Below are 27,629 nucleotides of genomic sequence, written 5' to 3' on the forward strand. Positions count from 1 at the left end.
ACGAACACAATCAATCACCAAATCTCTTCAGACGCGCCTCATAAAGACACTGTATTCTCTGCATGTTCTCGGCGACTCTGAGACGCGCAGTCAAGATGAGTTCCTCTACTACCTCGGCGCCCTTCTCAAAGGCTGCCGTGAGCGCAATGCGCAAGCTGTTCGTCCACCTTTGTTGTTTGGCCAAGTTGTGTGACTGAGATATATATACGATTCTAATACACTCAGGTATCCAGAGGCGCTTGCTGAGAAATCATGGGATAACACTGGTCGTACGTATCATTTTGTGTGTCGATATCAGAATCAAGTCGCCAACTTCTGACACAGTCCTCCTCGAGGCCCCCTTCGATCCCATCCGACGTAACATGAATTCTGTTCTCCTTACTGTCGACTTGACCAAAGCCGTGGCAGACGAGGCCATTGAGCGTAATGACTCAATGGTTATTGCATACCGTGCGTGAAGACTTTTCGGACCTGCTGTCTTTGCATTTCTCTCTGTCTGACGGGAATATCAAGCATAGATCCCATAATTTTCAGGGGTCTCAAGACATTGACTCTGGCCGACACACAACAGCAGACCCTACTGCGCCTGGCTGCCGAGGGAATTAGTGTTTACAGTCCCCATACCGCCATTGATTGTGCTCCTGGTGGTCTCGGCGACTGGTTAGCAGACATAGTCTCAGGCACACCCGCATCAGCAGAAGAAGTCGAACAGATCCAGGAAGAGACAAAAGCAGAAACCTCACGCCCGGCTTCGCCCTCGAAATCGAACCTTGCTGCACCCGAGGGAGACCCCTTCGCACCTCCCAAGCGACCTACCTTCCACCTCCAGCATCACCCTTCGCAGCTCTCCATTAAAGACCAAGCTCTCAAACTCGCAAGCGATAGACACACGCGCCGGCCCATCAAGCCCTGCAACGTGCCCGGCTACGAGAACACGGGCGCCGGAATGGGCAGGATCGTGCGATTTTCCACCCCGCAGCCTCTACTGTCCATCATCGACCGCATCGGCCTAGGTCTGGGCAACCCGAAAGGCTTCCCGATCGCGATCCCGCAAGGCAAGCAAATGTCCGAAATCGACATCTCCTCGGTCGCCATCTGCGCCGGTGCCGGAGGCGGTCTTTTCTCGGGACTGGGCAAGAATGGCGAAGAAGACGTCGATTTGCTGTTCACTGGAGAGCTGAGCCATCATGAGGCTCTGGCCGCCATCGAACAGGGTAAAGTCGTCATTGCGCTCTTTCACAGCAATACTGAGCGAGGCTTCTTGCACAGCGTCTTGAAGCCTCAGTTGGAGAAGGCTATCAAGGACGAGGTATGTGTTGATCCTCCTTTTGTCACCATCTCTTGCTGACTTGTGTGTGTGTGTGTGTGTGTGTGTGCAGTGGAACCGTGTCCGAAACGAAGAGAAGAAGACCAAGTCCAGTCTCAGCGACGACTATCTAGACGCTCTCGAGGACGATCACGTCGAGGTGCACGTCAGCGAGGTCGACAGGGATCCCTATGGCATTATGATTTCCAAGGATGAGATCTAGAGAAGGATGGAAATACCCTATAGAGGAGGAGATATTGCCTTGGCCTAGGATTGGTAGAGAAGTAGCCCATATAATCACTGTCGATTCCGAGTCCCAAAAGTAGTTTCTTCGTAGCACTCGGAATCCCCAAAAAGCAAAGAACGCCAGACTGCCTTCGAGTTTGTTCTACTCCGCATTTTGTCGTGAGAAAGTTGCTATAACAAACGCCTTGCGGTAACACATAAGCCTCTATCACTCGTCACTCAATTACTCTCTACCTCTTCCCCATCAAGCTTCTACACTAACATTACTCCCCCCAGCAGCAGCAGCAGCAGCGCGACCAGCTCCTCTGTTACCACCTCTGGGATTCCTGACCGCGCCCGGTCTGGCAAGTGTGTACTTTGCGAACGCCCTAGCGAGCGCCTTCTTGCAGCTGACCTTCTGACTGCCGACGAACGAATCGATGGCGACGGCAATGGCCAGATCAATGTCCCTGCTGCTGCAGTACTCTGACAGACGCATCTTGGCGAATGACTCTGAGATTCGGAGGATGGATTCGAGATGACGGACCTGAACGCAAGAAAAGGTTAGTAGGGGTTGATTGTGGTGGAGGGGGGGGGGGGCGAAGAAGATGATGCTTACGGTGATGGGGTAGGCCCCCGTCGCCATGGACTCCCTGCGCATGTCTGCGAACAGACGGGCAATCTTGTCCTGGTCGATTTGATATAGTCTAGGTCGACACTTCTCCCGTGCGTATAGAATATATTTTCGGAGGAGCTCTTGGTTGATCTCGCCTTGTTTCTTTGTCGTCGCTGATGAATCGTCTACGTCCATACTTGTTGTCGCTGTCTGAGTGTGATCGTCGTGTGCGGCGGGGTTGCTGAGGGGATGTGCGCGACCGTGTGAGTTGACAACGAACTTCGCGAGTCGTTCGTCTTCGGCCGGGTCGACCGTGTCTCTAACGACGCAGAGGATGTCGAAACGCGAGAGAATGGGCTCGGTGAGTTCGACGTTTTGACTGAAAGGGATGGATGCGTTGTAGCGTCCTCCGATCGGATTGGCTGCCGCAATGACTGCACATCTGGCTTGCAGAGTCGTCACAATACCAGCCTTGGAGATGGAAATGGTCTGCTGCTCCATGGCTTCGTGAATACTCGTTCTGTCTTGGTCGTTCATTTTGTCGAACTCGTCGATGAGGCAGGTTCCCTTGTCGGCAAGCACCAGAGCGCCACCCTCCAGAGTCCATTCCGACGTCATAGGATCTCTCCTGACGGAAGCTGTGAGACCAACGGCGGATGCTCCCTGACCAGTGGCAAAGACAGCTCGGTGCGCGGTAGACTCTATGTACTTCAACACCTGTGATTTTGCAGTACCCGGGTCTCCGAGGAGCAGAATGTTGATGTCTCCTCTTATCGAGTGTTTACCCTGTGCCTCCTTGCTGACGCCGCCGAACAGACTGAGCGCCACAGCTGTCTTGATGTCATCGTGTCCGTAGATACTCGGTGCGATGCTCTGGATGATCTTATCCACGATCCTTGGGTCTCTTGAGAGAGCACGGATTTCTCTTTCGTCCTCCTCGGTCAGGCGGAAGCCTGCGAGCTGGTCGTGCGACTTGACCACATGGTTAGCTTCGAGCATAGTGGCAAAGACAGGAAAGCCGTTCTTGTTGTTGAGTGCTGCGTCGTAGTTGTTGCGGTAGATACCCGTGATCTCGACTTCCTCACCCGGTTTGGCCGAGTCAATCAGATCCCAGAGCAGAATCACCTCACGGTGTCTGGGCAGACGACCAGCTGGCACGGTACCCGGCGACTCTTGCAGGGTGATTTTCTGGTAGTTGCGGTACACCGTCTTCTCCGAATTGAGCGAAAACGGACCACGAGATTGGCAGTTTTGGCAGTAGGAGATCTTCACTTCAGAGTTCGAGTCCTGGGGGAAAGGACCGAGTGTGACGCCGCACTTTGTGCAATCGAACTTGATGTATTTGAGCTGAGGGAAAACACCGGTCCGTCGCGTCACAACACCACTGACGCGGATGAGGCAGTTGAGATGGCTTTGGCGGAGTTGACGAAGTGTGTAGCTGACGGGAAGGCCATTGATTCGCACATGAATCTCCGAGTGAATACGCTCATAATCCGGGTAGTGGTAGAGAGTGACGTCCATGGCTACCTGATCGAAGATGGCAAGGACTTCAACGGGTGCGTTTGCGACAAAGTAGGCAATGGTTGGCTTCATCTGACTGAGATGGTCCCAGTCAACCTCGAGAGACTCGGCGTTGATTTCTCCCAACGTTCTGATGCGAACGCCATAGACGGAAATACCCTGCTGGTCGACGAACTCTGTCAGGAAGGACTTGAATTCGCGAGCAATTGTGCGATGCACGGCAGGTTGGATGACCCAGTCGGTCAAACTGGCAGCTTTGACGTCGGCGAGAGCCTCAGCTGAGAGCTCTTCGGTCATGATATCCTCGGCCATGTCCAGGTCCTCTTCTTCTTCGTCATAGCGATGCCTTCGCCTGCGAGGTTGAGCTGTAAGATCCATTACATCGTCTTCTTCGTCGTCGATCTGGGCACGAGGTCTGCGGGACTGGCGCGCCAGCTCTCTGTCGCGGCGATTGAGACGTGCGTCCAATTGCCTTCTGGCGGCGAGGTCCATGTCGTCGTATACTTCGTCATCGTCAATATCTGCGCCTTGATAGAAATCATCTTCGCGTGTCTGGTAGTCATTCTCGAAGTTGTCGCCGAAGAGGTCGACGCCAGCGTCGTCTTCAAGAGCTTCTTCGGCATCGTCAAGATCCTGTATCAGGTCTTCCTCGGGCTCCACCACATCGTCCTCTTCTATGTCTTGGTTGGGAAACATTGGCGGTGAAGAGGCAGGAGCTGATGAGCATGTCAGCATGGGTCTAACTTTGAGCAGATGTCACATGAACGAGACTCACGGCTGGAAGGAGGAGCACCGGATGATGAGAGCATATCAACGTCCTCATCGTCCCTGGTGCGCTTTCGGCCACCTGCCGTAGGGCGAGCGCGGTTGGCCGAGTCCATATTTGATCGTAGAGGGGAGCTGAGGTGGTGTCAGAAACAGGCAGGAGCAAGAGCGCACTGTTGCATGTCGCATAGACGTACCTCATTATTATGTGCAGATGTTGTTGACTCGATCACTTCAATGCCCCCACCAGGAATCAATCTTTGCAGAGCTTTGTGATTGAGCTAAATGGTGGTATAGAGTTGTGTATAAGAGAGACAGATGGACGTCTGAGGGGGTTGTGTACAGCACAAGAAGCGAAGGGGGGGAAGAATAATAAAAGCGCGTGTCTTTCGCGTCGAGAACCACTTTACGCGACTTCCCGATCAGGAAAGGTAATTGGTTTCTCTCTGATCGCGTCCCGCAGTCCACCTTCATCTTGTGCCACATTACCATTGTATTGATGTTCGGCTAACGTCTTCTGATACACTGCAATATATCCGCATCATGGCTCAAGACACAGAGCCCTCGCAGACTGCAGAAGAGTGAGTCGTATAACTTCTGTCATTGTATCTACAAATCGTTGACGTAAAGACCGATAGCTTCATCGCCAGCCAGCTGCAACTGGAAGCTGAAGCACGTGAGGCACTTCCATATGTATGTTATGCAACAGTGTGCAATATGCAAGAAAGAAAGAAGAATTGAAGAACTCTGACTCTACGTTGTAGCAATTCGACTCATGCACAAAACCACTCGGTCCCCTACGTCAATCTCTCTTCTCGTGTCTGACGTGCAACCCCCCTTCTGCATCGCCTGGATCCGAATACAATACAGCTGCTTTGTGCTACTCATGCAGCATTTCCTGCCATGGAGAGCACAACCTAGTCGAACTCTTCTCCAAGCGTGACATTGAATGCGACTGCGGCACCACAAGGCTTCCAGATGCCACTCCATGCACTCTCCGACTGAACCCAACCACGAATCAAAAGGGAGGTGTGGTCGGAGAAGCTGCCAGAAAGGATAACGTATATAACCACAATTTCGCCGGCAGATTCTGTGCTTGCAACGACGAATACGACCCTGCCAAAGAGAAGGGGACCATGTTCCAATGTCTCGGTCTTGCAGACGAGCGCGAGGGAGGCTGTGGTGAAGATTGGTGGCACCCCGAGTGTCTGCTCGGTCTACCTAGGGCTGCTTCGACAGAATCAAAAGAAGCAACGGAAGAAGACCAGACAGAAGATCCGCCCTTGCCTCCTGGCTTCCCTGAAGAGGACGACTTCGACCATGTCATCTGTTACAAATGCTCATCTGTGGCCCCATGGATCAAGTCTTATGCCGCCACCCCTGGTTTCTTGCCCCCTGTCTTTCATAAGCAGCCTTCGTTCGATGGTAAGGAGCCTCCGCGTGGAAAGGCAGCGTCGACGGAAATGGTGCAGGTTGCCTCGGACATCACTTCCTCTGTAGCGACCAACAAGCGCAAGGCTGAAGATGAGGATCCAGTCGCAACTTCGGATTCTAAGAAGATCAAGGTGGCTGAAGATGAAGATGCACAGAAGAAAACCCCCGAGACAGAGTCGACCTCCATGCCAAAACACACTTCACTTCTACCACCCCCTGCTGGTGATGTGAATCTCTTCGTCAAGGAAGACTTTAGAGAACAATTCTGTCGATGTGCCGAGTGTTTCCCTCGACTCGCCAAGTTCCCTCAGCTACTCGAAGAAGAAGAATCGTACGAGCCGCCAATGTCAGAGAGCGATGCCGACAACGCACACGGTGCAGCTAGTGTGGGTTCAGGCAGCACCTACGAGCGTGGCGAGGCATTGTTGAGTAACGTCGACCGAGTGCGAGCTATAGGTATGTTTAGCCTGTTACGGCCAGATCGATGCACTACTGACAAGTATGCAGAGGGCGTCATGGTCTACAATCAATTACGAGACAAGGTCAAGACTTTCCTCCAGCCATTCGCCGAGAGCGGCCAGGCTGTCAGCGCCGAGGATATCAAGTCGTATTTTGAGAAGCTGAGAGGTGACGATCAGGCCATCAAGTCTGCTGCGGCAGGTGCGGGCGATGGCGGACAGAGCAGCGCTGACGGCAGTAGGAAGGAACAGGGAGGCTATTGACGATGGTTTATGAGTGACTAATGATGGCAGGGTATGTAGCTCGATTGGAGATAGGGCGATGTTAATTGGGTCGGTCTGACAAGCAGAGGCATCTAATTGTCAAAGTAAAAGTAATACCCCTTCTGTTCAGCGCTGTCACTGTCGGGTCTTGAGTAACTTTGAGTCAATGGTCACCCCAATCTGTACACTATTCTGTGGTTCGATACGCATGTTGGAACACAATATGAATCGGATCCTACATTTGCAATGTGATTATCGCTCTGTTCCATGCTTTTCGAATCATCCCACATCGTCGACAAAGCAATTCAAGATAAGTGATTGTATGATTGGTAGCGAACTTATATAAAACGGGACGTATCAGCAACGAGATGACGAGTATCGAACTGACAAGAGCCCAGATCGTCACAGCAATGAACTTGATGGAAAGTAAGGACTAGACGACATTATAGACAGGGTCGCCCTATGGCATGGGGATCAGATCTAGCAAGTCTAGCCGGGAAGAAGTGACGTCCTCCGTCCAGCTTCGCGCCAGGAGAAGAAAACGCGTCAATCTCGACTCGATGACGCGCTCCATCGCGTCTTCCACTTAAAGTGTATGATAAGGTATGCTGCCTGAGGTGACACTGTGTCTACCTTACTTTTCCAATAACTCCACCACCCTCGCCCACCAAGAGAAGCAATTCAAAATGCCGCCGAAAAGAGGCATCGTGGAAATCAGCGACTACGAGCGCCAACGACAAGAAAAGATCGCCGCGAACCAAGCCTTGCTGCGCCAACTGCAGCTCGAAGCCGCAAGCGCAGGCCTCGCACCTACCAAGCCCAAGAAGGCTTCTACGCCTACCACGAGCGGTAGTGCCAAAAGAAAGAAACCAGCGCCGAACATCAAAGAAGAGGTCGTGCCGCGGCGCACATCCTCGCGTCTCAAGGGCATAGTCGCAGACAGCGAGGTCGCGCAGCGCAAAGCAGAGGAAGAAGCCGAGGCGTTTCAAGAAGCGCAGAGAATCAAGAGACAGCGCGTCAGCGATGATTTGAATCTAGGCGATGTCGTCGTCGCGGGGAGATCATGGAGTCAGAGTGGGAATTTCCCGTCGCTGGTGGGGCCGGCGAGGCCTGGCGAACGGACGTTTTCGGCGCAGGAGTTGAAGGATACGAGTGATAAGGAGCTGAGGGCATTAAGGGAGAAGATGGGCGGGATGGAGCTGTGGCAGGGGTTTGAGCCGAATAGGATTAAGATTACGCCTGAGCGCATATACTCTATGGGATTCCATCCGAGTGAGGAGAAGCCTTTGGTGTTTGCCGGCGACAAGCTGGGTGATCTCGGGCTGTTCGATGGGTCACAGGGGATACCGCAGGTCAAAGTGGAAGACGACGAGGAAGAAGTCGACGATGATGATCCCGCCATCACCACTTTCAAGATCCACACACGAACAATCTCCGCCTTCCAGTTCTCTCCCCACGACTCAAACGCTCTGTACAGCGCCTCTTACGACTCGTCGATCCGCAAACTCGACCTCGCAAAGGGCGTCGCAATCGAAATGTACGCGCCAGAGGACAAAGACGCCGACGAGCCCCTCTCAGGCGTCGAAATGTCCCGCGAAAACCCAAACATGCTCTACTTCACGACGTTAAGCGGCCAATTCGGCTACCACGACATCCGCGCCCCGCCCAACAACACGGGCGGCACAGCGCTACTTCAGCTCTCGGAGAAGAAAATCGGCGGCTTCTCCCTACACCCGGCGCACCCGCACTTCGTCGCGACGGCGAGTCTAGACCGCACGCTGAAGCTGTGGGACTTGCGCAAGATCAGCGGCAAGGGCGAGAACAGACTTCCGGCGCTGGTGGGCGAGCACGAGAGTCGTCTCAGTGTCTCGCATGCGGCGTTCAATTCCGCGGGTCAGGTCGCTACGGCGTCGTATGATGATACGGTCAAGATATATGATTTCAGCGCTTGTGGGTCGTGGAAGCCCGGACATGAGTTGAGCGACGAGGAAATGAAGCCTGCTACGATGGTACCGCATAACAACCAGACGGGCAGGTGGGTGACCATGTAAGTGAAAACGGAAAACGAAAACAAGCAAAGTCGGAAGATGTGCGTGTGCTAATATGATATTCTGTCAATATAGTCTCCGTGCCCAATGGCAGCTGCAGCCCCAGGATGGCATCCAACGCTTCTGTATCGGCAACATGAACAGGTTCGTCGATGTCTACACGAGTACAGGACAGCAGATAGCCCAGCTGGGCGGCGATGGTATCAGTGCCGTGCCGGCGGTCGCTCAGTTCCACCCAACGAATGACTGGATCGCTGCCGGAACAGCCTCCGGCAAGCTTTGTCTGTGGATGTAGATGATGACGATGCTAAACGGTGATAATGTAAATATGAAAAGGAGCTTGAGGGACGTGGATAGTCATGAAATTTCGAGACTGGGTCCTGCCCAGATCTGGTGTGATGATTTGTTTGTCGGCTACTTGCGCTAATGCTTGATGTTTTTCTCTTTCCTTTTCTTTTGCTTTTTCTGCTTCCGAAGCTGTGGCATCTACCAGTTGTTGTCCTCGTAGCGTTCCTCGTCACGCCCTTGGTCGTAGGCATTGTCCATGTTGTCTCCGAAGCGCTCGACACGTCCCACGCCCTCGCCGACGTCTTCGGCGATGTCCTCGGGGATGTCCTCAACCTTTTGCTCCATGTGGTCCCAGCCGCGCTCGACATCATCGGGGATGTCCTCGACTTCTTGCACCTGTAGTTTGCGAATAAGTCAGCTCCACTATAACCTTGCGACTGCAGCGATATACACAACGACGTACCTTTTCACCCGTCCAGCGAGCGACATCCTCAGGGGCATCCGCAATGTCATTACCCCACTCATCGACCTTTCGCTCCACCCTATCCTCACCCCTGTCCCAGTCCTCCTTGATATCCTCGCCTTCATGCATCAGCAATGCACCGCCCGCGAGACCGGCGGCGGCGCCAAGAGCGCCATACATGACATTATGGTTTCCACCGGACCTCTGCTCTTCGCGCTGGCCGTAGGGCTCCTGGGGCGCGCCGGAGTTGTAGCCGCTGCCGCCGCCGTAGCCGTAGCCGCCCTGCGATGCTCCGCCGCCGTAGTTGCCTGGGTGCTCGAAGGTGCGCTCACCGTTCTGGTCGTTGATGTACAGCCAGCGGCCCTGTTCCCACACTGCGCGCCAGGGAGGATACACTTGGGGTGCTCCTTGTTGTTGTTGTTGGCCGTAGCCGCCTCCGCCGTAGCTTTGCTGCTGCTGCTGTTCACTGCCGCCCTGGTGGGTGAACTCGTTGATGATGTTGCCGAGGAAGCCCGTCATGGTGAGGTTGTTGTGTGTTTCCTGAAGCGAGACTGGAGAGTGGGATGGCAGAGTAAAGTGTGTTGTTATGGGAGAGAAGTCTTTAGTGGAGAATTGACAGAAGAGAGGCCAAAAAGTGAAAGCTATGGTATAGATGTAGAAGAGGGAGAACAAAGAAGCAAAGGAGGGGGGACCAGCACCGCTGATCTATTTATGCATCACAGTGCACGCAAGTCTGTCCTACCTTAGCTTAACACGTAACTACCTAGAAACATCCACCCCTACTATGTCAGAGGGATCTCCAGGGACAAGTGTTGATCAGTGTCCCCCTTTTCATATCTCGTACCGTGTCACTATACGGTACTGGTTGGCTTTTGCACAACTACGAAATGTCGTGATTAGGCCAGATCCCCGCCAGGTGGCTCAGCAGGTGAGGCTAAGGCATGCTTCCATATCTATCTCTGCGGTGGCAGTGGTTATTCATGAGCACAGCCACTGGTCGGAGGAGGCGGAGAAGCCAATTCCGCGGTGGAGGCGATGCACTGTTGACTTTGCTCTAGGACCAATGCTCGCTGATGACGTGCACATCGGCGCACGCAAGACGAAAAAGACAAAGTTATATTCAGAGTAGAGTTTCTTGCTTATTGAGAATGTATATAAAGGTTTCATCAAGGGTGATCTACTCAAGGTGAGGCATCATACCTTATCGCCAAGCTGTCGGTCAAGCTCATATCGAAACGTTCCGAGCCGCTGTATGAGCTTGAATGTCCCCGCCAAGCCCGCATTTCGTGCCTGGCTCTGGCTCAATACCTTGCCGTGCCATATCCTAGACATAAAACGAGCAGCTCATACAAGCTGCAGGATAATGTTCATCACCAATACTGTTGGTTGACATGACAAGATCTTCTTCCGTCCCAATAACATTGCTGGCGGCCTCCCTCAGGTGTGGCTGCGACGACGATGCCACGACCGAGACGCTCGTCACGTAGCGCTCAGCAGCTGGCTATAAGCGCCATGTTGTGCAAGTAAAGTGTTGCCTGGCTTGTGTCGAAGGTCGCGGGCGCTGCAGGCTTCAAGCCTCACGGTATGATCATTGTTCAACTTTTTGCGATATGCGGCATATCTCTTGCTCATCAACTGCTTGAGTCGGGATAGGTCGTGGTGTTTCCTGCCCCTTCATAATTTGACCAGCTGCACGGTGGCGTGACGGTGCAGACATGGTGTAGGCATACCACGGGTCTTTCCAGGACACAAAAAGAGATTCATGTGCTTCATCTCATCAAACCACCAATGTCCTTTTCCATACCCGAGACTCGCTCCTCGAGAGCGCGGCGTTTTCGCTCCAGGGCGCGAATCTCGTCTTCTTCTTGTCGCATATCTTCCGCGCTCATGAAGTGCGAGGACTGCTTGGGAGCAAAATCGTCGTGCATGTCTTCTTCGTCCTCGATCTCCTGTGGTTCGCTATAGTCCTTTGGTTGATACATGTTGTCAAGTTGGGATGTCTGGGTTGTGATCTGGTCCTCGTAGTGAGCAATGTTGGCGGCGAGTTGAGCGTGGCGGCTCCTCATCCTAGCTATTCTATCCAGAGCTCCCGGAATCGGATAGACAGAAGATAGCTTCTCAGCGGCATTCAGGAGCAGGTCAACATCCAGTTCCTGCTTGTCGCGCGGCAGAGACCTGTCATATTTGGTCGAGTGTTCGGCAGCATAGCCGTTTCTTATACGACGATATGTGTCGCCGCCGAGGACAGCAGCAACAGCAGTATTACGGCGCGGTGGGCGTACCGCAGCCGGTGGCAGCACAGGCTTTGGCTGGTTGGAATTGACCGAGTCGGATATTGTAGAAGAGAACTGATGAACCTGGGTCTTGGAGGGGATTGGAGGTGGGGCGATGGAGAACAAGGCGCGCTCGTGCGGCTCGGTGTCTCTGATCAGAGTGGTGATTTCAGGTCGTGCCAGGACAGCATTGGTGAAAGGCCTCGGGCCGGGAAACTGAAGACTGCCAATCGACGAAGCGCATAGAGATATCTGCTCCAAGTGGGATGAGAGCAGTGAGGAGGGCATTTTGTATTGCTAATTGTATGTGTGCCCAGCAAGTCCTTGTGTTCAGAATACCATCCAGCAGCTGTTGACACAGAACACTGTGCTTACTGTATAAGGTATTTACGGTATGACCATCAATGTTGATTCGGGTGTTTTGGTGACGCGCCGCGGCCATGGGCTACTGTACAAAGTACTGTGCTGTACTGTATACTGTGCACGGACTACTTGATTGAGACTTGGCGTTCAAGCATCATCGGTGGCAGCTGCTTCCATGACCGACTCTGCCGCTCCGTTACTGCTGTTGTATCTATCATAATCATCATAATCATTAACATCATCACAACCATCATCGCCATCTATCCACCTCGAGACCCACCAATCATCCCTTACTCCATCGACTTGTGTGCAATCTGTCCTTCTCCTCATAGTTCTCACTCAGCTCGCCACCTGACCACTCACCATGGCTGAACAGATGGAGGGCGTCGAGGCGACAGCCCCAGAGGCCACCAAGGTCCAGACACCACAGCAGCTGTCGGAATGTATGTTCCCTCTCATCAAAACCAGCCAGGTGCATCACATCATGTGCTCAATGCTCACACCACACCAGCCATAATCGCCAACTTCGCCTTATTGGAAAAGGCAGTCGCGCAATTTGATGGCCGCTTCACTTTAAGAGTTCTACGCTCCATCTCCAGCATGCGCAAGACGAATCACCTTGCAGAGGCACTCGGTCATGCCATCACCTCCCTCTACGCCTCGGCTCCCGAGTCCTCCTCGAAGCGCTTCTTGGAGTCCGCCCTGAAATCCTCAAATGCGTCGACCAATGGTCACGCCCCTGCTCTCTCGCAAGATGTAGATGTCCTCCCGGAGTCTTTTGTATACCTCGGTGTGCTTGCACAGGTCCACCTTTGCGACACAGAGAGTCATGCACAGGGCGCTGCTTTCTCCTCTGCCTTCGTTGACAAGGTTCGTGAGTTCAACCGCAGGACGCTCGACTCTTTGGCCGCCAAAGCCTACTTTTATTACCATCTCTTCCACGAGCACCTTGATCCACTGCCTCCTTCGCGCCAGTCCCCGGTCACCGAGACCAGGTCGAAGTTGTTGGCCGCTCTCAGAAGTGCCGTGCTCCGAAAGGACGCTGACACCCAAGCCGCCGTCACTGTCTTGCTATTACGCAACTACATCTCCACCGCAGACATCACGCAAGCAGATCTCCTGGTTGCCCAGACCCAGTTTCCCGCGAACGCCTCGAACAACCAGGTCTGCCGTTACCTGTACTACCTTGGTCGCATTCGCGCCATTCAACTCTCCTATACCGCTGCACACGAACACCTCACCGCCGCCACCCGCAAATCGCCAACCAACAAGCTCGCCGCCGGTTTCTACCAATCTGCCACCAAATTGCTTGTCGTTGTTGAGCTTCTGATGGGAGATATCCCTGATCGCGCCATCTTCAGACAACCATTCCTGGAACGCCCGCTCTTCCCATACCTCCGTCTCGTCCAGGCCGTGCGCGTGGGTGACCTGCAAGGATTCCTCCGCGTACTGGAAGAAGAAGCAGCTCACTTCCGTACTGACGGTACCTACACCCTGATCCTGCGCCTGCGCCAGAACGTGATCAAGACCGGAGTTCGCATGCTCTCCCTTTCTTACTCCCGCATCTCCCTACGCGATATTTGCTTGCGCCTTGGCGTCGAAAGCGAGGAGTCTGCCGAGTACATTGTCGCCAAGGCTATCCGTGATGGGGTTATCGAGGCTACTTTGGATCACGAGCATGGATTTATGGAGTCCAAGCAGGCTGGAGATGTCTATGCCACCAGAGAGCCTGCCGAGGCCTTCCACGACCGTATCAAGGCTTGTCTCAGCATTCACGACGAGTGCGTCATGGCTATGAGATACCCCATGAACAAGCACAGACAGGAGCTCAAGAGCGCCCAGGATGCTCGAGAGAGGGAGAAGGAGCTCCGTGATGAGCTAGCCGACAATGACTTCGAGGACGCTGATGAGGGTTTCGAAGGTTTGTAGACCGCTCGGCGCATACTTGGCTGCCGCTTGTACCATAGGAAATGCATGAAGCATATGAGACCGAGCCTACCAAGACATCCTAGGGCTCCAGTAAATGAAACACACCGGGGTCCGCGTTTTAGACCGAGACAACAGACACAATTCAGAATTAATACCAATCCACCGACCGAAGTTCGAGAACCATGAAGATTACAGAGAGCGTCACAATAGGTACCTATACTGGTTGATGAAGTGCAGTCTGGCTCGGCGACGACGCGCACAGGCCGCCCAGCCCTCCGCTTTGTTTGTTTCCACCCGCGTCGTCCAACCACCTCGCAACGCCAGATCATCATCGCACACCACTCTGCTGTCCTTGCTTATTATAGAATAGATCTGATGAAGACGTATCATGTCAACAAGGAAAAAAAATAAGATGGCTGGTAGGAGTTTTGTTTTTGTAGTAAAATCAGACCTCGCAGGAACAAATGTTTCCATATCCATTCCACATTTATTCGACCGTTCAGTCTGCGGTTTCCGTTCTCCGTTGCGTTTTCCCGGCTAGTCCAGCATTTACCTCAAAATGCATTTATTATTACAAGTCTCCCGGCTGACTTTGTCAACACACATCGCTTTACTGGCTGCAGTTGTACTGCTGCTATTATCCGTAACATGTGATGCTCAAACTTCTTCATCGTGCAATCCTACACAAGGTCAATGTCCTGCAGATGCAGCATTAGGCAAGAGCGTCAGTGCCGACTTCACTTCCGGCGCATCGGACCAATTCACGACCTCGGGAAATCCGACATTTGGCTCTGATGGGACGGTATTGACGGTTGCCAAAAGCGGCGATGCCCCTACCCTGAACTCGAAGTGGTATATCATGTTCGGAAAGGTCGAGATTGTGATGAAAGCCGCCCCCGGTCAGGGTATAGTGAGCAGTGTCGTTTTGCAATCCGATGATCTGGATGAGATAGATTGGGAAATCATCGGTAATCAGGATGATCAGTGAGTTTCAATCAATGATTCTACAAATATCTCCTTAGCTAACGTCATTCAGAGTTCAAACCAATTACTTTCGCAAGGGCGACACCAGCACTTCCGATCGAGGCGGTGTGCATTCAACAAATTCAGTTGCAGAAACCTTCAAGACGTACACAGTTGAGTGGACGTCGACCGAGATTGTATGGCAGGTCAATGGGGTGACGCAGCGGGTTTTGACCGCCAGCAACGCCGGTGATGCATATCCGCAGTCTCCTATGATGCTCAAGATCGGAGCATGGTCTGGCGGCGACTCATCCAACGCTCCTGGAACGATTGCTTGGGCAGGAGGATCGACAGACTACACCAAGGGGCCTTTCTCCATGTATGTCAAGTCAGTTGCAGTCACTGACTATTCGACTGGCACATCCTATTCATACTCGGACACTTCTGGGGATTGGAAAAGCATCACAGCAGCGGGTGGCTCAATCAGTGGAGGGCCTTCCAATGTCGATTCATCCGCTCCTGCCGTCACATCCACGGTCAATGGAGCCATTCCGTGGGGAGGTACCCACCGTACCACGTCCATCTACACCACTCCTAATATCTGGCCTTGGGTGACCACCGGTGCGCCTACTACACTGGCAACAGCTGCTGCCACGAACACGGACTACCCAGGACTACCAAGTGGATGGACCGTCAATGCTTCCGGAAAGGTGGTTCCGCCAAGCGCTGCTCCTACAGGTGAGTGACACATTGCCCAGGCTCGTGTGTTAGCATTATACTGATTCTGTTTGTAGTCGAAGTGCCTCTCCGCATGTTGCTCTTAGTCGCTTGCAGCTTCGTTGCGGGGATGATAATGAGAACGTGAATAATTAATGGATCCTACGAGACGGCAGCGGGATTTCTTTTACTTCATGAAAACGCCTTACTTTGCACGCTCTTGATGAGCCAGTCTGGTTGTCACAAACGATATGCATTGCGGGCCAATGCATCTTACTTTTCGAATCGTCTTTTCAGCGTTTGCATTGCATAGAAGAGGAGTTTACGACTTTATGGTCACATGCACATACTCGATCGCAGTATGTTTTACGAAATAAAATTCGAATTATTCAATATCACATCATTCTGTTTACTCACGTGGCCCAATGTAGGTACTTGACGTAACCCCATGCGTTGATGGTGCAAGATTAAACAACTGTGTACGTACAACTTGGAAGTCTCTGTACACAGTCCAAGTACGACAGTACATCATGCCTTGGCGCTCTGATCAGTCAAGTCGTGCCACGCAACTTGCTCTTGTGAGACTGTCGTGTCATTTCTCATGAAAAGACAGATCGAGACCAGAGGACTGCTTATCTCAAAAACCACAACATGAGACTGGCAGTCGCCTCATTGACTCATTATATTATTAGTAGCGGCAGAGGCGTAAGGGCCGCAAGGGTCCTCAGCACCCGAAGGTAACCGCGCTGGGCGCTTGTGGACAGCACGATGTGGACTTAACGGGCACGCTAAAGGTAGCCACGAAGGTATCCCCGCTCTATCGATTCCATCTTACTTTCCTTGACCCGAGCAAAAGCGCCAAAGCCGACTAAAATGTTCGATTATATCTCTCAGATACATTGTATCAACGTTGGAAAAGTTGCAAATAATGGCCCGATCAACAAGGGTGGTCTGCGCTTTTCTTGTACTCGTACCTTGCAGGAAATGTTGGCCAGAGTGACGAATGAGGTGTTGTTTGCCATGCAATTGTCTAAGACCAGTCAGGTACATAAATCAAGGCCTCAGCTGTGCCCCTTTCTCGTTCCTTCAAAGAAATATAAAAAATCTTTGCTATCCACTGTTGTTGTTTCCAAGAGCCTGTGATTCTTGTCAAGGGTTGTTTAGGTGCACTCCAATACTACAAGAGGGGTCCAACTTCATTGAAAGCAACCTCACTACACTACTATACCATTTCTTCTCTTTCGTCAAGTTGATCTTTTTCAAGATCCTCACTACCCAGTCATGGCTGCCACAGAGCTACCGCTCAGCGTCACAAACAAAGCTCTAGATCATGTTGCGACCTCGGAGTCAAGAAAGCCATCGGCGCAGCCAATGCATCTCAGCGTCCCTGGTTCTCATCACCCTCGGGTGCTTCAAGAGCCAGGCTCTGGCTATGAAGCTCCCAAGTTCGATGGCAAGGACCAGCAGATGGAAGCGTAAGCATCTCGGTTTTTAAAGCGCAGGTGAAGCAGAGAGACTGACAGCCTTCTCAGCGTCATGGACCAAATCGAGGACAAAGGGTTCATGCCGGCCGAGTTTGTGGAGTCTGAAACAAAGTGGTTCTATAATGAGCTAGGTTCGAAGAGGCTCTCTGCCTCCTTCATCGGAGTTTCTAACAATCTCAGGTATCGACGACATGTACTTCTCGACCGAGACGCCCGGGGCCATAGTCAACCATATCCATAGTCTGTACGCCGCAAAGCTCGCAGCTTTTGCACGCAGTGACAAACGACTCGAGATTCGTCTCGACAAAGAGGCTTCTGACCATGCCGTGTACATCGACACGAGTAAGCCGGGCGTCAGTTCGAATGAAGGGCCAAAGTACGAGGCGAGGATCGACGAGAAGTACCTCAACAATACCAAGGGCGAAGGTCGCTACCGCGTGGAGACCTTCCGCTCATCGAGCAGCCTTCCTGGCGACAATGACCAGCAATTACGATGCTACTTTGTCTACCAGGCAGAGTTCAGCAACCCACACCCTGCCCCAGAAGAGACTTGCATTGAGGTGATCGGAGAGAAGCGATTCCTCCAGAAGGCTACCAAGAATACCCTAGAGATCTACCAACATGTTCTCGACAGCGGCAGTGCAAGGACTGGTCCGGTCATCGAGATGTTCGAGATAGAGGGCACACGGGAGAAGAGACTCGTCATCGCCTATAGGCAAGGCTCCGCACCAGGTCTGTTCAGTGCATTGAGTGATCTGGTAGGCTCTCGTATCCAAACATGCTCTTATGGATCTACTTACCAATTTACCCTCTAGTACCATTACTACGGTCTTACGTCGTCTCGTAAATACGTTGGTAGGCCTTAAAGAAAGACGACGATATCTTGGGATTGAGGGCTGATATCGAACACAGAGCAATTCTCGAATGGCATGACTATAATGGTGAGTTAAGCTCTGCTCTTAGCGATATGACGAAGCTCACATCTTATGCAGTCACTATATCTACGACCAGTGCCAGGAAGCGTACCTTCTGCTCGCCACCCTCCAATCGAGGCATCTATCCATCAGATCATGAAAGAGATCTCTCTGCTCTACTGCATCCCTCAAAACAGGTTCCAGTCGCATTTCGCATCAGGAAATCTGAGTCTGCAAGAGACCATCTATGCCCACTGCGTATGCGTCTTCATCGGCCACTTTCTGAACAGATTAGGTAAGTAGATATCGGGACAGACTTGAGCGGATACAATGCTGATGGTGTAATAGGATCTGAATATACTACTCTTGCCTCATTACTCGACGCTGGCAACAGTGTACATGCTGAGTTACTGGCAAAGCTCAAACGCCGACTTCGCACAGAAACATTCACAGCCGACTACATACTAGAGATCATCAACCAATACCCAGGCCTCGTGAGAGCACTGTATCTGGGGTTTGCGAACACCCACTACGTGCAGACCCGCCACGAGGACGACTTTCTACCCACACTCAGCTATCTGCGTTTGCAAGTAGACCGTGTCCTCGGTCCAGAGGAGGTGAAGGATCTGATAACGAAGACTACTGCAAACGAGCATCACCAAATGGTCATGGAGTGCTTCCAGGTCTTCAACGCCTCTGTCCTCAAGACGAATTTCTATACGCCAACGAAGGTAGCACTCAGCTTCCGGCTCAACCCTACCTTCCTGCCCGCAGAGGAATATCCCCAAGCCCTCTATGGCATGTTCCTCGTAATCGGATCCGAGTTCAGAGGATTTCATCTCAGATTCAGAGACATCGCACGCGGTGGCATACGCATCGTAAAGTCTAGAAGCCAAGAAGCCTACGCCATCAACGCTCGGTCAGTATTCGACGAGAACTACAACCTTGCGAACACTCAGCAGCGCAAGAACAAAGACATTCCGGAGGGAGGCTCGAAAGGTGTCATCCTGCTGGATGTCAACCACCAAGACAAAGCTACCGTGTCTTTCCAGAAGTACATTGATAGTATCATGGATCTGTTACTTCCCCCGACAAGTCCTGGAATCAAAGACCCCATCGTCGATCTCCACGGCAAGGAAGAAATTCTTTTCATGGGTCCTGACGAAAACACAGCAGATCTTGTTGACTGGGCTACAGAGCACGCAAGAGCACGCGGTGCACCTTGGTGGAAGTCCTTCTTCACAGGTAAAGGTCAACACCTGGGGGGTATCCCTCACGACAAGTACGGTATGACTACACTGTCAGTCCGTGAGTACGTGCTCGGAATCTATCGCAAACTCAACCTCGAAGAAAAATCTGTTCGCAAACTACAGACCGGTGGACCTGATGGTGATCTTGGCTCGAACGAGATTCTGCTCGGCGACGAGAAGTATACCGCTATGGTGGACGGATCCGGAGTGCTTGTCGACCCCAATGGTCTCGATAGATCGGAGCTCCTCCGTCTAGCAAAAGAACGTCTCATGATCTCGCATTATGACGCCTCCAAGCTTTCGGCTGAGGGCTACAGGGTTCTGGTAGAGGACACTCAGTTCAAGCTGCCTTCTGGAGAAGTCGTGAACAACGGCACATCCTTCAGAAACACTTTCCACCTTCGACAAGGAGTGGAGTATGATCTGTTCGTACCCTGCGGCGGTAGACCCGAGTCTATTGACCTGAACACTGTCAACAAGCTGATTGTCAACGGCAAGACCACGATACCATATCTGGTCGAGGGTGCCAATCTCTTCATCACACAAGACGCCAAGTTGCGACTGGAGAAGGCTGGCTGCATACTTTACAAAGATGCGTCTGCAAACAAAGGAGGTGTGACTTCGTCATCGCTCGAAGTCCTAGCATCGTTATCCTTTGACGACCAAGGCTTCGTCGAGAACATGTGCGTCAGAGGTGATGGCACACCGCCTCCCTTCTACGAACAATATGTCAAGCAAGTCCAGTCCATCATCAAGAACAACGCTCGTCTAGAATTCGAGGCCATCTGGAGAGAGCACGAAGTGAGCGGCGAGGCGAGAAGCATCCTGAGTGACCGTCTCAGCACATCCATCACCAACCTGGATGAAGAACTGCAGAACACCGAGCTATGGGACAACGTTGATCTACGTAGATCTGTTCTTCAAGATGCGCTCCCTGGCCTACTCATCGAGAAGATTGGTCTTGAGACTATTCTTGAGAGGGTAAGTGATACCTGTCCGCTTGAAAGGCTCCGTGATGCAAGCACTGACAATGGTGACTACAGGTGCCCGAGAACTATCTGCGTGCAATTTTCGGTAGTTATCTTTCCTCTCGATTCATCTACGAGCGCGGTATCTCTGCGAGTCAATTCGCCTTTTTCTCCTTGTAAGTCATTACGAACTCATGCATCGTCGAACAAGAAGCTAACACGGTGAAACAGCATGAACCAACGCATGGAAAAGCTACGTCACTAGAGAACAGGTATTCTAGATGTTTGGTTTGAGATGCGGTCCAATGTCAATGGCGTTTAGGGATGGGACACAACACCAATTGCAAACAATAATCGGACCAAGAGAAGCCTATCGCGCAAGAGAACCCAAAAGTATTGATATGCACAGTAATCTTGTTTCGATAGCATTGCCGGGATGGCGAAAGCAGGAGAGCACTTTCAAAGAATCAGAAGTTGTTAATTTTCCCTCATCACTGCTTGTTTTCCTTTCATATACTAATCATCAGTACTGCCGGTGTGCATTCGACTCCTATTTGGAAGTTTCCGCATCGATCATCGTACGATCATTTCATGGTCCGGTCTGCAATCAGGCTCCTGTTTGATTCAGGAGTTCGGTTCCCCGTTCCGTTCTATATTCATTTTCGCCCGACAATACAGCGACTGACGAGAATTAGTCGTATCACCAGTAAGGTCTCTCGTCCCAACGGAGAAAGCGATATACAAGCATGGTCGCGGAACAACCGACCGAAAGACCGTGCTGACTAACTCTCGTTGCGACGAACAAAGATATAGTAGTTGGTCAGCATTCATTCGTGCCGACCCTTAGGCTCTTTACTCCGCAGTTCCCCAGCTTTTTTGCATTACACTGCGGAAGAGGGACAGAAGCAGGGCGCTGGAGATGTTTTGTCTGCAGTCTGTATATGCTTCACGATTTCATATACAGAAGACTTAAGAGTGTTGTTCTATCCAGCAATTGGCCCGCATGGGTAGTGATTGAGGGACTCTGTAAGAAACAGAATGCATTGACGATGACCTTTGAAAGCTCTGATGATCGGCTCGGTTAGAAGCGGGAGCAGTGTGCTTCGTCAGACCAAGTAAGGTACGCACTCATGGAACTCTGCCCAATGAGTGGTTGACAGCCTGCTACTAGTTGTATGGTTGCAATTCCGATAAACCAAACAAGTAGAGAAGAAGCATCTGCGTTGGCCTTTTAAAGTACCCTGTTGTTCATTCACAGTAGCAACACAATACCTTTCAATATGCATACTTTGCAGCATAAGGTACTAAGGTGCGGTAGATCAAAGCGTAACACAATCGGGTTAATGCGGGGACTTGCTTGGCCTCATACTTGTAGTGTAGTAGTAGTGTTATACTCTTCTCCGTACAAGTAATTCCCTCGGTCTTTCTGCCGAAAGACATTAAGGTAATTGCCTTACGGACTTACAGCAGTAGCTTCCCTTCATACCTACTGTACAAGTACCTTAGTCACCTTGTCCCTTCTATACCGGTACTTCACTGTAAGACTCAGGAGGATCAAAACTCAAGTAACATAAGGAAAAACCTCGTCTTGTCTTGCGCACGCTCTTGTCACAAGGTCACACACACACCTTTTACTCATAGCCACCACCTTGCCACGCTCGCTTAGTCTGCCGTTTTGCTTCTTGCATCTCACCATCTTGCGCGCGTCCCTTATGCACCGCAGTGAAGCCATAGATCTTTCTTTCCGCATCATCGCAATCCCCGTCGGCCGCATGCTGCATCAAGCACAAGACTCTTCTTCATCATGAGCGCGCCGAACCCCCCAACTAAACCTCGATCATCACAGTCCGAGCCAGCAGCAACCACGGCGCAATCGCAAACCGCCTTCTCCGACAATGCCTCCTCTCGCATGCCCCCGCTCATCGGCTTCAGGGTATGGGTATCACAGCCCGTCGTCGCTTCGTTCATAGCCGGAGGTGTGGCCGGAGCAGTGTCGCGCACAGTGGTGTCGCCGTTGGAGCGATTGAAGATTCTGTTTCAGATCCAGACTGTTGGCCGCGAGGAATACAAAATGTCCATCGGCAAGGCGCTGGGCAAGATGTGGAGAGAAGAGGGCTTTCGGGGGTTCATGGCTGGTAACGGAACGAATTGCATACGCATCGTGCCCTACTCGGCCGTTCAGTTTGGAAGTTATAACTTTTACAAGAGGGTATGTTCGACAATCGGCATGTTGGTTTCCATTGCGAAGTCATACTGACTCGAGGACAGTTCTTCGAGGACACTCCTGGCGCCCCCCTTGGAGCTTTCCAGCGTCTGTCGTGCGGTGCTATCGCCGGTATCACTTCCGTCACATTCACATATCCTCTCGACATCGTCAGGACTCGCCTGTCAATTCAATCGGCCTCTTTCGCGGGACTGGAAAAGGTAGCCAACGGCGGCAAACTACCGGGCATGTGGCCCACTCTGCTCAACATGTACAAGACGGAGGGAGGCTTTACCGCATTATATCGCGGCATTGTCCCGACAGTGGCTGGTGTTGCTCCATATGTAAGCAAGCACACGACTACTTCTGCCCAGATGAGTGAACAAGATGCTAATCGAGTCAAGGTCGGTCTGAACTTCATGGTGTACGAGACAGTGCGAGCATACTTTACCCCTGAAGGCAAAGAGAATCCTAGTGCCATTGGCAAGCTCGGAGCTGGCGCAATCTCTGGCGCCGTTGCCCAAACCTTCACCTATCCCTTGTTAGTACTCTTGTTTCCCTCCACAGCAATCATGGTCAGCTGACAGTGAGCTAGCGATGTCCTTCGCCGACGATTCCAAATCAACACCATGTCAGGCATGGGCTACCAATACAAGTCCATCTTCGACGCCGTCCGCGTAATCGTCAAACACGAGGGCTACAAGGGTCTCTACAAGGGCATCACGCCGAACCTGTTGAAAGTGGCCCCCAGCATGGCTAGCAGTTGGTTGAGTTTCGAGATCACCAGAGACTTTTTCGTCAGCTTAAAACCGAGCGACGAAGATCTAAGAGTCTGAAATAGGCCATGAAGATGCGACAATTCTTTCTTGTATCCCCATCACAAGATCATGGTTGCATCTGGTGGGTTCGACGGAGACATCACGGCGAGATGCAGTCGAGAACGGGAGAGGAAAAGTGGCAAGTAGCACCAGATTGCATCTGCACACAATCGGCGTTCTGGGTTCTATATTGCAATTTGTGGATTTGAACGCAGCGAGGCGTAATTTTGGAGGGTAACAAAAGGGGGCGGAGTGGTACAAGCAAGAACCGGAAGCCGTTTGCATTGGGTCAGGAGGGTGGGATGGATAGGTTCTCCTAGATGACATACTTTACAACATATACGGACAGCACCTGAGAGAAGGGGGAGTTCGTGTAGAGATGCTGCTGCTGCTGCTGCTGCTACTGGAGAGATTACTTGATGTTTGTAGTGAGATACCTGGAGGGAAACATTGCCGAAGTGCATCGTCGTTGTATTATTTGTGCATCATACTCTTACTGCTTGACACTATGATTCGGGAGCGTCTTCAATTGGAAGAGGTCTCTGGCCTGATACTGTCCCTTGTGATCTATCAACCGATGAAAGATGTCGGAGTGGACTACTCAAACAAAGCAAACACAGACCTGAGAGGAAAGAACAAACCGCAAAGTATTTGCCAAGACTTCAAGCCGCCAAGCCGCACACTTCGCTAGCGCGAAAAGCGGCAGCGTCCAAAATTGCTTCGAGCGAATCCCATCTTCAATTCGGACGACTTGCGACGAGATTTCGACGACAATCTTCTACTAACACCACGTCGAACAGCAGCAATGGGTATTGATTTGGACAAGCACCACGTCCGCTCGGGTCACCGCAAGGCGCCCAAGTCGGACAACCCATACACGGCTCTCCTCGTGAAGCTTTATAGGTTCTTGAGCCGTAAGCAGCGCACCTTTACCACCTACGCCTGGATAGAGACTTGAAAAAAAGAATCTGTCCAGGCTACGTGCAGGGTTCTAAATTGCTGACTTTCGTGTGCGCCATTAGGCCGTACCGACTCCAAGTTCAACCAGACCATCCTCCGTCGTCTGATGATGAGCAAGATCAACCGCCCTCCCATGAGCATCTCCCGCATCGTCGGAACCGCTGCCAACGAGCACGCCTCCAAGGAGACCCAGGGCAAGACCATTGTCGTCGTGGCCGCCGTCACTGACGACAACCGTCTCCTCACCATCCCCAAGGTCTCGATCGCCGCTCTCCGCTTCACTGCGACTGCCCGCGCCCGCATCTTGGCCGCCGGTGGTGAGTGCCTCACTCTCGATCAGCTCGCCATGCGCGCCCCTACCGGTGCCAACACCGTCCTCCTCCGTGGCCCCAAGAACGCCCGTGAGGCCGTCAAGCATTTCGGATTCGGACCCCACTCCCACAAGGCACGTGTTCTCCAGAAGACGACAAGAAAGACAAGGCGGGGAAAAATCAGACCACTAACAGTTGCTACAGAAGCCTTACGTCGAGTCCAAGGGCAGGAAGTTCGAGCGTGCCCGTGGCCGCAGAAGATCCAAGGGTTTCAAGGTGTAAACGGGGATTTGAGGGTTTCACAAAATGTTTGTTTTAGGGGGTGCTGCAAATTCATGAGATACTCTTTGCTGCAAGCGTTTTCACGACGCATTTCCGGAATAAAAACAACACTTTGGCGGCTGCTGGTGGTATGTTACAAAAAGCCGAATTCAAGAAGATCAATGGACAACAACGAATCTCTGAAAAGCTGTCTACCACAAATTTGTCCTTTGGTGACTGTGAAACATGTCCTCGTGATGGTCGAATCGTGGACCAGACCTATTTGGAGTATACAGAGACGACTTTCCTGCTCTACTAGCTGCTATAGTGCCTCGAGACAAGCACATCTAAGAAGTGATTCATGATCACCATAGACAACTCTTTTGGCACCTGTCGAAATATTTATTTACTACCAAATACATTCGCGTCCTGCGCTATAGCAGCACATTACTCGTGCTGTGCAGCCAACAGAATTTTTGTGCCATTTTCAAGCACCAAAGAAAAAATCTTGGCATGTGCCCTAACCACAAAAAACCACATGCTCTGCAGTCATACGGCAGAGGCGATCTCCGAACATTATAATTACCATTTTACGTGTTCTCAGACTACCATAATAATGGACAAGAAAATAGTCGGTGTGCTCGGCGGCGGCCAATTGGGTCGCATGTTCGTGGAGGCGGCAAACCGCCTGAACATCCAAGTGAACATTCTGGATGCCGCAAAGTCACCAGCCAAGCAAATCAGCAGTCACGAAGGGCACATCGAGGGATCGTTCAAGGACCCCCAATCAATCAATGCATTAGCAAAGACGTGTGATGTGATAACGGTAGAAATCGAGCATGTCGACACATATGTGCTGGAGAAGATTGCCAAAGAGAACTCTAATCTCGCCGTCGAGCCCAGCTGGCAGACCATCCGCATGATCCAGGACAAGTATGCACAAAAGGAACATTTCCAGAAGAACGATGTCGCCACGGCGACTTCCATGGCCCTCCAGGATGCAACGACCGAGCAGCTGCAGCTCGTGGCTGACAAGTATGGACTTCCTTACATGTTGAAGTCCAGGACCGAGGCCTACGATGGCAAAGGAAACTACGTCGTCAAGTCCGCGGATGACTTTGCTGGAGCCCTGGATGCGCTCGGAAGCCGCCCCTTGTATGCAGAGAAGTGGGCGAACTTCAAGTCGGAACTAGCAGTCATGGTAGTCAAGACCAAAGACGGCGTCCTCGCCTACCCAGCCGTCGAGACTGTGCATGAAGACAGCATCTGCAAACTCGTGTACGCACCTGCGCGCAGTGTGTCCCAGAAGATCCTCACTGCGGCCGAGGATCTCGCTAAGAAGGCAGTCGCTTGTTTCTCAGGCAAGGGCGTCTTTGGAGTCGAGATGTTTCTGCTAGAAGACGACAGTCTGCTCATCAACGAAATCGCTCCCCGTCCCCACAACTCGGGCCACTACACCATCGAAGCATGCCCCATCTCCCAGTACGACGCCCACCTGCGCGCCATTCTTGATCTGCCAATCTCCCAAGCCGGACTACGGATCAAGGAGCCCGCGATCATGCTCAACATCCTGGGTGCAGCAGATCCCGAGTCAGCAGTGCAAATCGCTGAGCGCTCAATGAAAGCCGTGCCAGAGACATCCATCCATCTCTACGGAAAAGGCGCCGCCCGCAACGGTCGTAAAATGGGCCACATGACGGTGACGGCACCGACGATGCGCGAGGCAGAACAACTCATGCAGCCGCTGATCGACATCACAGACGAAGTGCGCGGCAAGAAAAGCCCGCCGGTGTCTCTGTCCTCATCAAGCGGCGCCCTCGTAGCCGTCATCATGGGCTCCTACTCGGACATGAATGTCCTCGACGCCGGCGTCAAAGTACTCAAGCAATTCGGTATCCCCGTCGAGCAGCACATCACCTCCGCGCACCGCACGCCCGACTGGATGAACGAATTCGTGCATTCGGCCGCAGGCAAGGGGATTGAAGTGATCATTGCCGCCGCAGGGGGCGCCGCTCACTTGCCCGGCATGGCGGCGTCGCACACGACTCTGCCCGTCATTGGCGTGCCGGTGAAGCCCAGCATCGGCGACGGCCTGGACAGCGTTTATTCCATTCTCAATATGCCGAGGGGCGTGCCTGTCGCTACCGTGGGCGTCAACAACAGCACGAACGCGGCGTTGCTCGCTGCGAGGATCTTGGGCGTCAAGCACAAGGCTGTCGAGAGTAAGTATGAGGCGTATGTGGAGAATGCGAAGGGGGAGGTCATGGAGCGCGAGAAGGCGCTTAGCGAGGATGGGTGGGAGGCTTGCATGGCTGCTTGGCATGGGAAGAAATAGAGCAGTGGACTCGGGGGCACTTTTTGCATTTTCATAGTATATATGTAGAGAGTCAAAGTCACAAACGACGAACGAATCTGTATACGGCATGGACGGTCAGTTATGCTTGTGATGTGCACGTCATTTGTCCTCTAATTCCTCTTCCCGCGGCGTATTTGCATTCTGATTCGCTTGCTGGGGGTCGGAGCCAGAAGCAGCAGCAGCAGGCAAGTCAGGTCGAGTCGAAGGCCCGGACCCCTCATCCAACCCTCCTGGAGCCAGCATCATCTCAGAATCCAGTCTGATCTGCCTCGGTCTACCAGTCGGTCTTTGGGCCCCCGTCCCCGTCGCAGTCGTCGCAGTGGCAGTAGGAACTCTCTCATGTCTCCTCGCCTCGGGAAGACCAAGGCTCTGTCTCAGCTTCTTCCCGCTGGGGGCTCCGCCGCGTGGTCCGCCTCGGGCTTGTCTCTTGCGGGGGGGTTGAGGGGTCTCTGTTTCTGCTGGTTCCGGTTC

At 52.3% G+C, this 27,629-nt stretch overlaps 12 protein-coding genes across 14 annotated transcripts; 9 read left to right on the forward strand and 3 right to left on the reverse strand.

The window, feature by feature from the left end:
* Window positions 1-62: 62 nt before the first annotated feature.
* Window positions 63-1,529, forward strand: AAFC00_005301 (uncharacterized protein; the record flags this gene model as incomplete). The annotated part of the gene is made up of 5 exons (XM_069345063.1): window positions 63-157; window positions 226-269; window positions 325-450; window positions 519-1,309; window positions 1,380-1,529. The coding sequence occupies 5 exons, from the start codon at window positions 63-65 to the stop codon at window positions 1,527-1,529; spliced, it is 1,206 nt and encodes a 401-aa protein (XP_069202893.1).
* A 267-nt stretch (window positions 1,530-1,796) lies between these two features.
* Window positions 1,797-4,635, reverse strand: AAFC00_005302 (uncharacterized protein; the record flags this gene model as incomplete). Of its 2 annotated transcripts, XM_069345064.1 has the most annotated exons (4): window positions 1,797-2,078; window positions 2,151-4,384; window positions 4,444-4,568; window positions 4,631-4,635. In XM_069345064.1, 4 exons carry the CDS (start codon window positions 4,633-4,635, stop codon window positions 1,797-1,799), a joined length of 2,646 nt encoding a protein of 881 aa, XP_069202894.1. The 2 variants fall into 2 exon arrangements, with proteins under 2 accessions (XP_069202894.1, XP_069202895.1); XM_069345065.1 differs by lacking the exon at window positions 4,631-4,635 and having other exon boundaries at window positions 4,444-4,549.
* Window positions 4,636-4,976: 341 nt separating this feature from the next.
* AAFC00_005303 (uncharacterized protein) lies at window positions 4,977-6,589 on the forward strand (the record flags this gene model as incomplete). The annotated part of the gene is made up of 4 exons (XM_069345067.1): window positions 4,977-5,014; window positions 5,072-5,126; window positions 5,198-6,323; window positions 6,375-6,589. 4 exons carry the CDS (start codon window positions 4,977-4,979, stop codon window positions 6,587-6,589), a joined length of 1,434 nt encoding a protein of 477 aa, XP_069202896.1.
* A 686-nt stretch (window positions 6,590-7,275) lies between these two features.
* Window positions 7,276-8,932, forward strand: AAFC00_005304 (uncharacterized protein; the record flags this gene model as incomplete). The annotated part of the gene is made up of 2 exons (XM_069345068.1): window positions 7,276-8,636; window positions 8,713-8,932. 2 exons carry the CDS (start codon window positions 7,276-7,278, stop codon window positions 8,930-8,932), a joined length of 1,581 nt encoding a protein of 526 aa, XP_069202897.1.
* Window positions 8,933-9,123: 191 nt separating this feature from the next.
* AAFC00_005305 (uncharacterized protein) lies at window positions 9,124-9,907 on the reverse strand (the record flags this gene model as incomplete). The annotated part of the gene is made up of 2 exons (XM_069345069.1): window positions 9,124-9,321; window positions 9,389-9,907. The coding sequence occupies 2 exons, from the start codon at window positions 9,905-9,907 to the stop codon at window positions 9,124-9,126; spliced, it is 717 nt and encodes a 238-aa protein (XP_069202898.1).
* Window positions 9,908-11,157: 1,250 nt separating this feature from the next.
* AAFC00_005306 (uncharacterized protein) lies at window positions 11,158-11,949 on the reverse strand (the record flags this gene model as incomplete). Its single annotated transcript, XM_069345070.1, has 1 exon — window positions 11,158-11,949. One exon carries the CDS (start codon window positions 11,947-11,949, stop codon window positions 11,158-11,160), a length of 792 nt encoding a protein of 263 aa, XP_069202899.1.
* Window positions 11,950-12,388: 439 nt separating this feature from the next.
* Window positions 12,389-13,953, forward strand: AAFC00_005307 (uncharacterized protein; the record flags this gene model as incomplete). Its single annotated transcript, XM_069345071.1, has 2 exons — window positions 12,389-12,467; window positions 12,536-13,953. The coding sequence occupies 2 exons, from the start codon at window positions 12,389-12,391 to the stop codon at window positions 13,951-13,953; spliced, it is 1,497 nt and encodes a 498-aa protein (XP_069202900.1).
* A 559-nt stretch (window positions 13,954-14,512) lies between these two features.
* AAFC00_005308 (uncharacterized protein) lies at window positions 14,513-15,781 on the forward strand (the record flags this gene model as incomplete). 2 transcript variants are annotated; one of them, XM_069345072.1, is made up of 3 exons in its annotated part: window positions 14,513-14,937; window positions 14,990-15,654; window positions 15,711-15,781. In XM_069345072.1, 3 exons carry the CDS (start codon window positions 14,513-14,515, stop codon window positions 15,779-15,781), a joined length of 1,161 nt encoding a protein of 386 aa, XP_069202901.1. The 2 variants fall into 2 exon arrangements, with proteins under 2 accessions (XP_069202901.1, XP_069202902.1); XM_069345073.1 differs by having other exon boundaries at window positions 14,813-14,937.
* A 1,133-nt stretch (window positions 15,782-16,914) lies between these two features.
* AAFC00_005309 (uncharacterized protein) lies at window positions 16,915-20,514 on the forward strand (the record flags this gene model as incomplete). The annotated part of the gene is made up of 9 exons (XM_069345074.1): window positions 16,915-17,108; window positions 17,166-17,248; window positions 17,298-17,875; window positions 17,933-17,972; window positions 18,030-18,058; window positions 18,110-18,326; window positions 18,380-20,262; window positions 20,325-20,425; window positions 20,481-20,514. 9 exons carry the CDS (start codon window positions 16,915-16,917, stop codon window positions 20,512-20,514), a joined length of 3,159 nt encoding a protein of 1,052 aa, XP_069202903.1.
* A 1,539-nt stretch (window positions 20,515-22,053) lies between these two features.
* On the forward strand, window positions 22,054-23,288 carry AAFC00_005310 (uncharacterized protein; the record flags this gene model as incomplete). The annotated part of the gene is made up of 4 exons (XM_069345075.1): window positions 22,054-22,458; window positions 22,518-22,796; window positions 22,857-22,993; window positions 23,048-23,288. 4 exons carry the CDS (start codon window positions 22,054-22,056, stop codon window positions 23,286-23,288), a joined length of 1,062 nt encoding a protein of 353 aa, XP_069202904.1.
* A 787-nt stretch (window positions 23,289-24,075) lies between these two features.
* Window positions 24,076-24,823, forward strand: AAFC00_005311 (60S ribosomal protein eL18; the record flags this gene model as incomplete). The annotated part of the gene is made up of 3 exons (XM_069345076.1): window positions 24,076-24,184; window positions 24,293-24,675; window positions 24,746-24,823. 3 exons carry the CDS (start codon window positions 24,076-24,078, stop codon window positions 24,821-24,823), a joined length of 570 nt encoding a protein of 189 aa, XP_069202905.1.
* A 595-nt stretch (window positions 24,824-25,418) lies between these two features.
* AAFC00_005312 (uncharacterized protein) lies at window positions 25,419-27,137 on the forward strand (the record flags this gene model as incomplete). The annotated part of the gene is made up of 1 exon (XM_069345077.1): window positions 25,419-27,137. One exon carries the CDS (start codon window positions 25,419-25,421, stop codon window positions 27,135-27,137), a length of 1,719 nt encoding a protein of 572 aa, XP_069202906.1.
* Window positions 27,138-27,629: the final 492 nt, after the last annotated feature.

This window comes from Neodothiora populina, assembly GCF_041146345.1.
Source record: "Neodothiora populina strain CPC 39397 chromosome Unknown canker_contig_5, whole genome shotgun sequence".
Classification (NCBI taxonomy): Eukaryota; Fungi; Ascomycota; class Dothideomycetes; order Dothideales; family Dothioraceae; genus Neodothiora; species Neodothiora populina.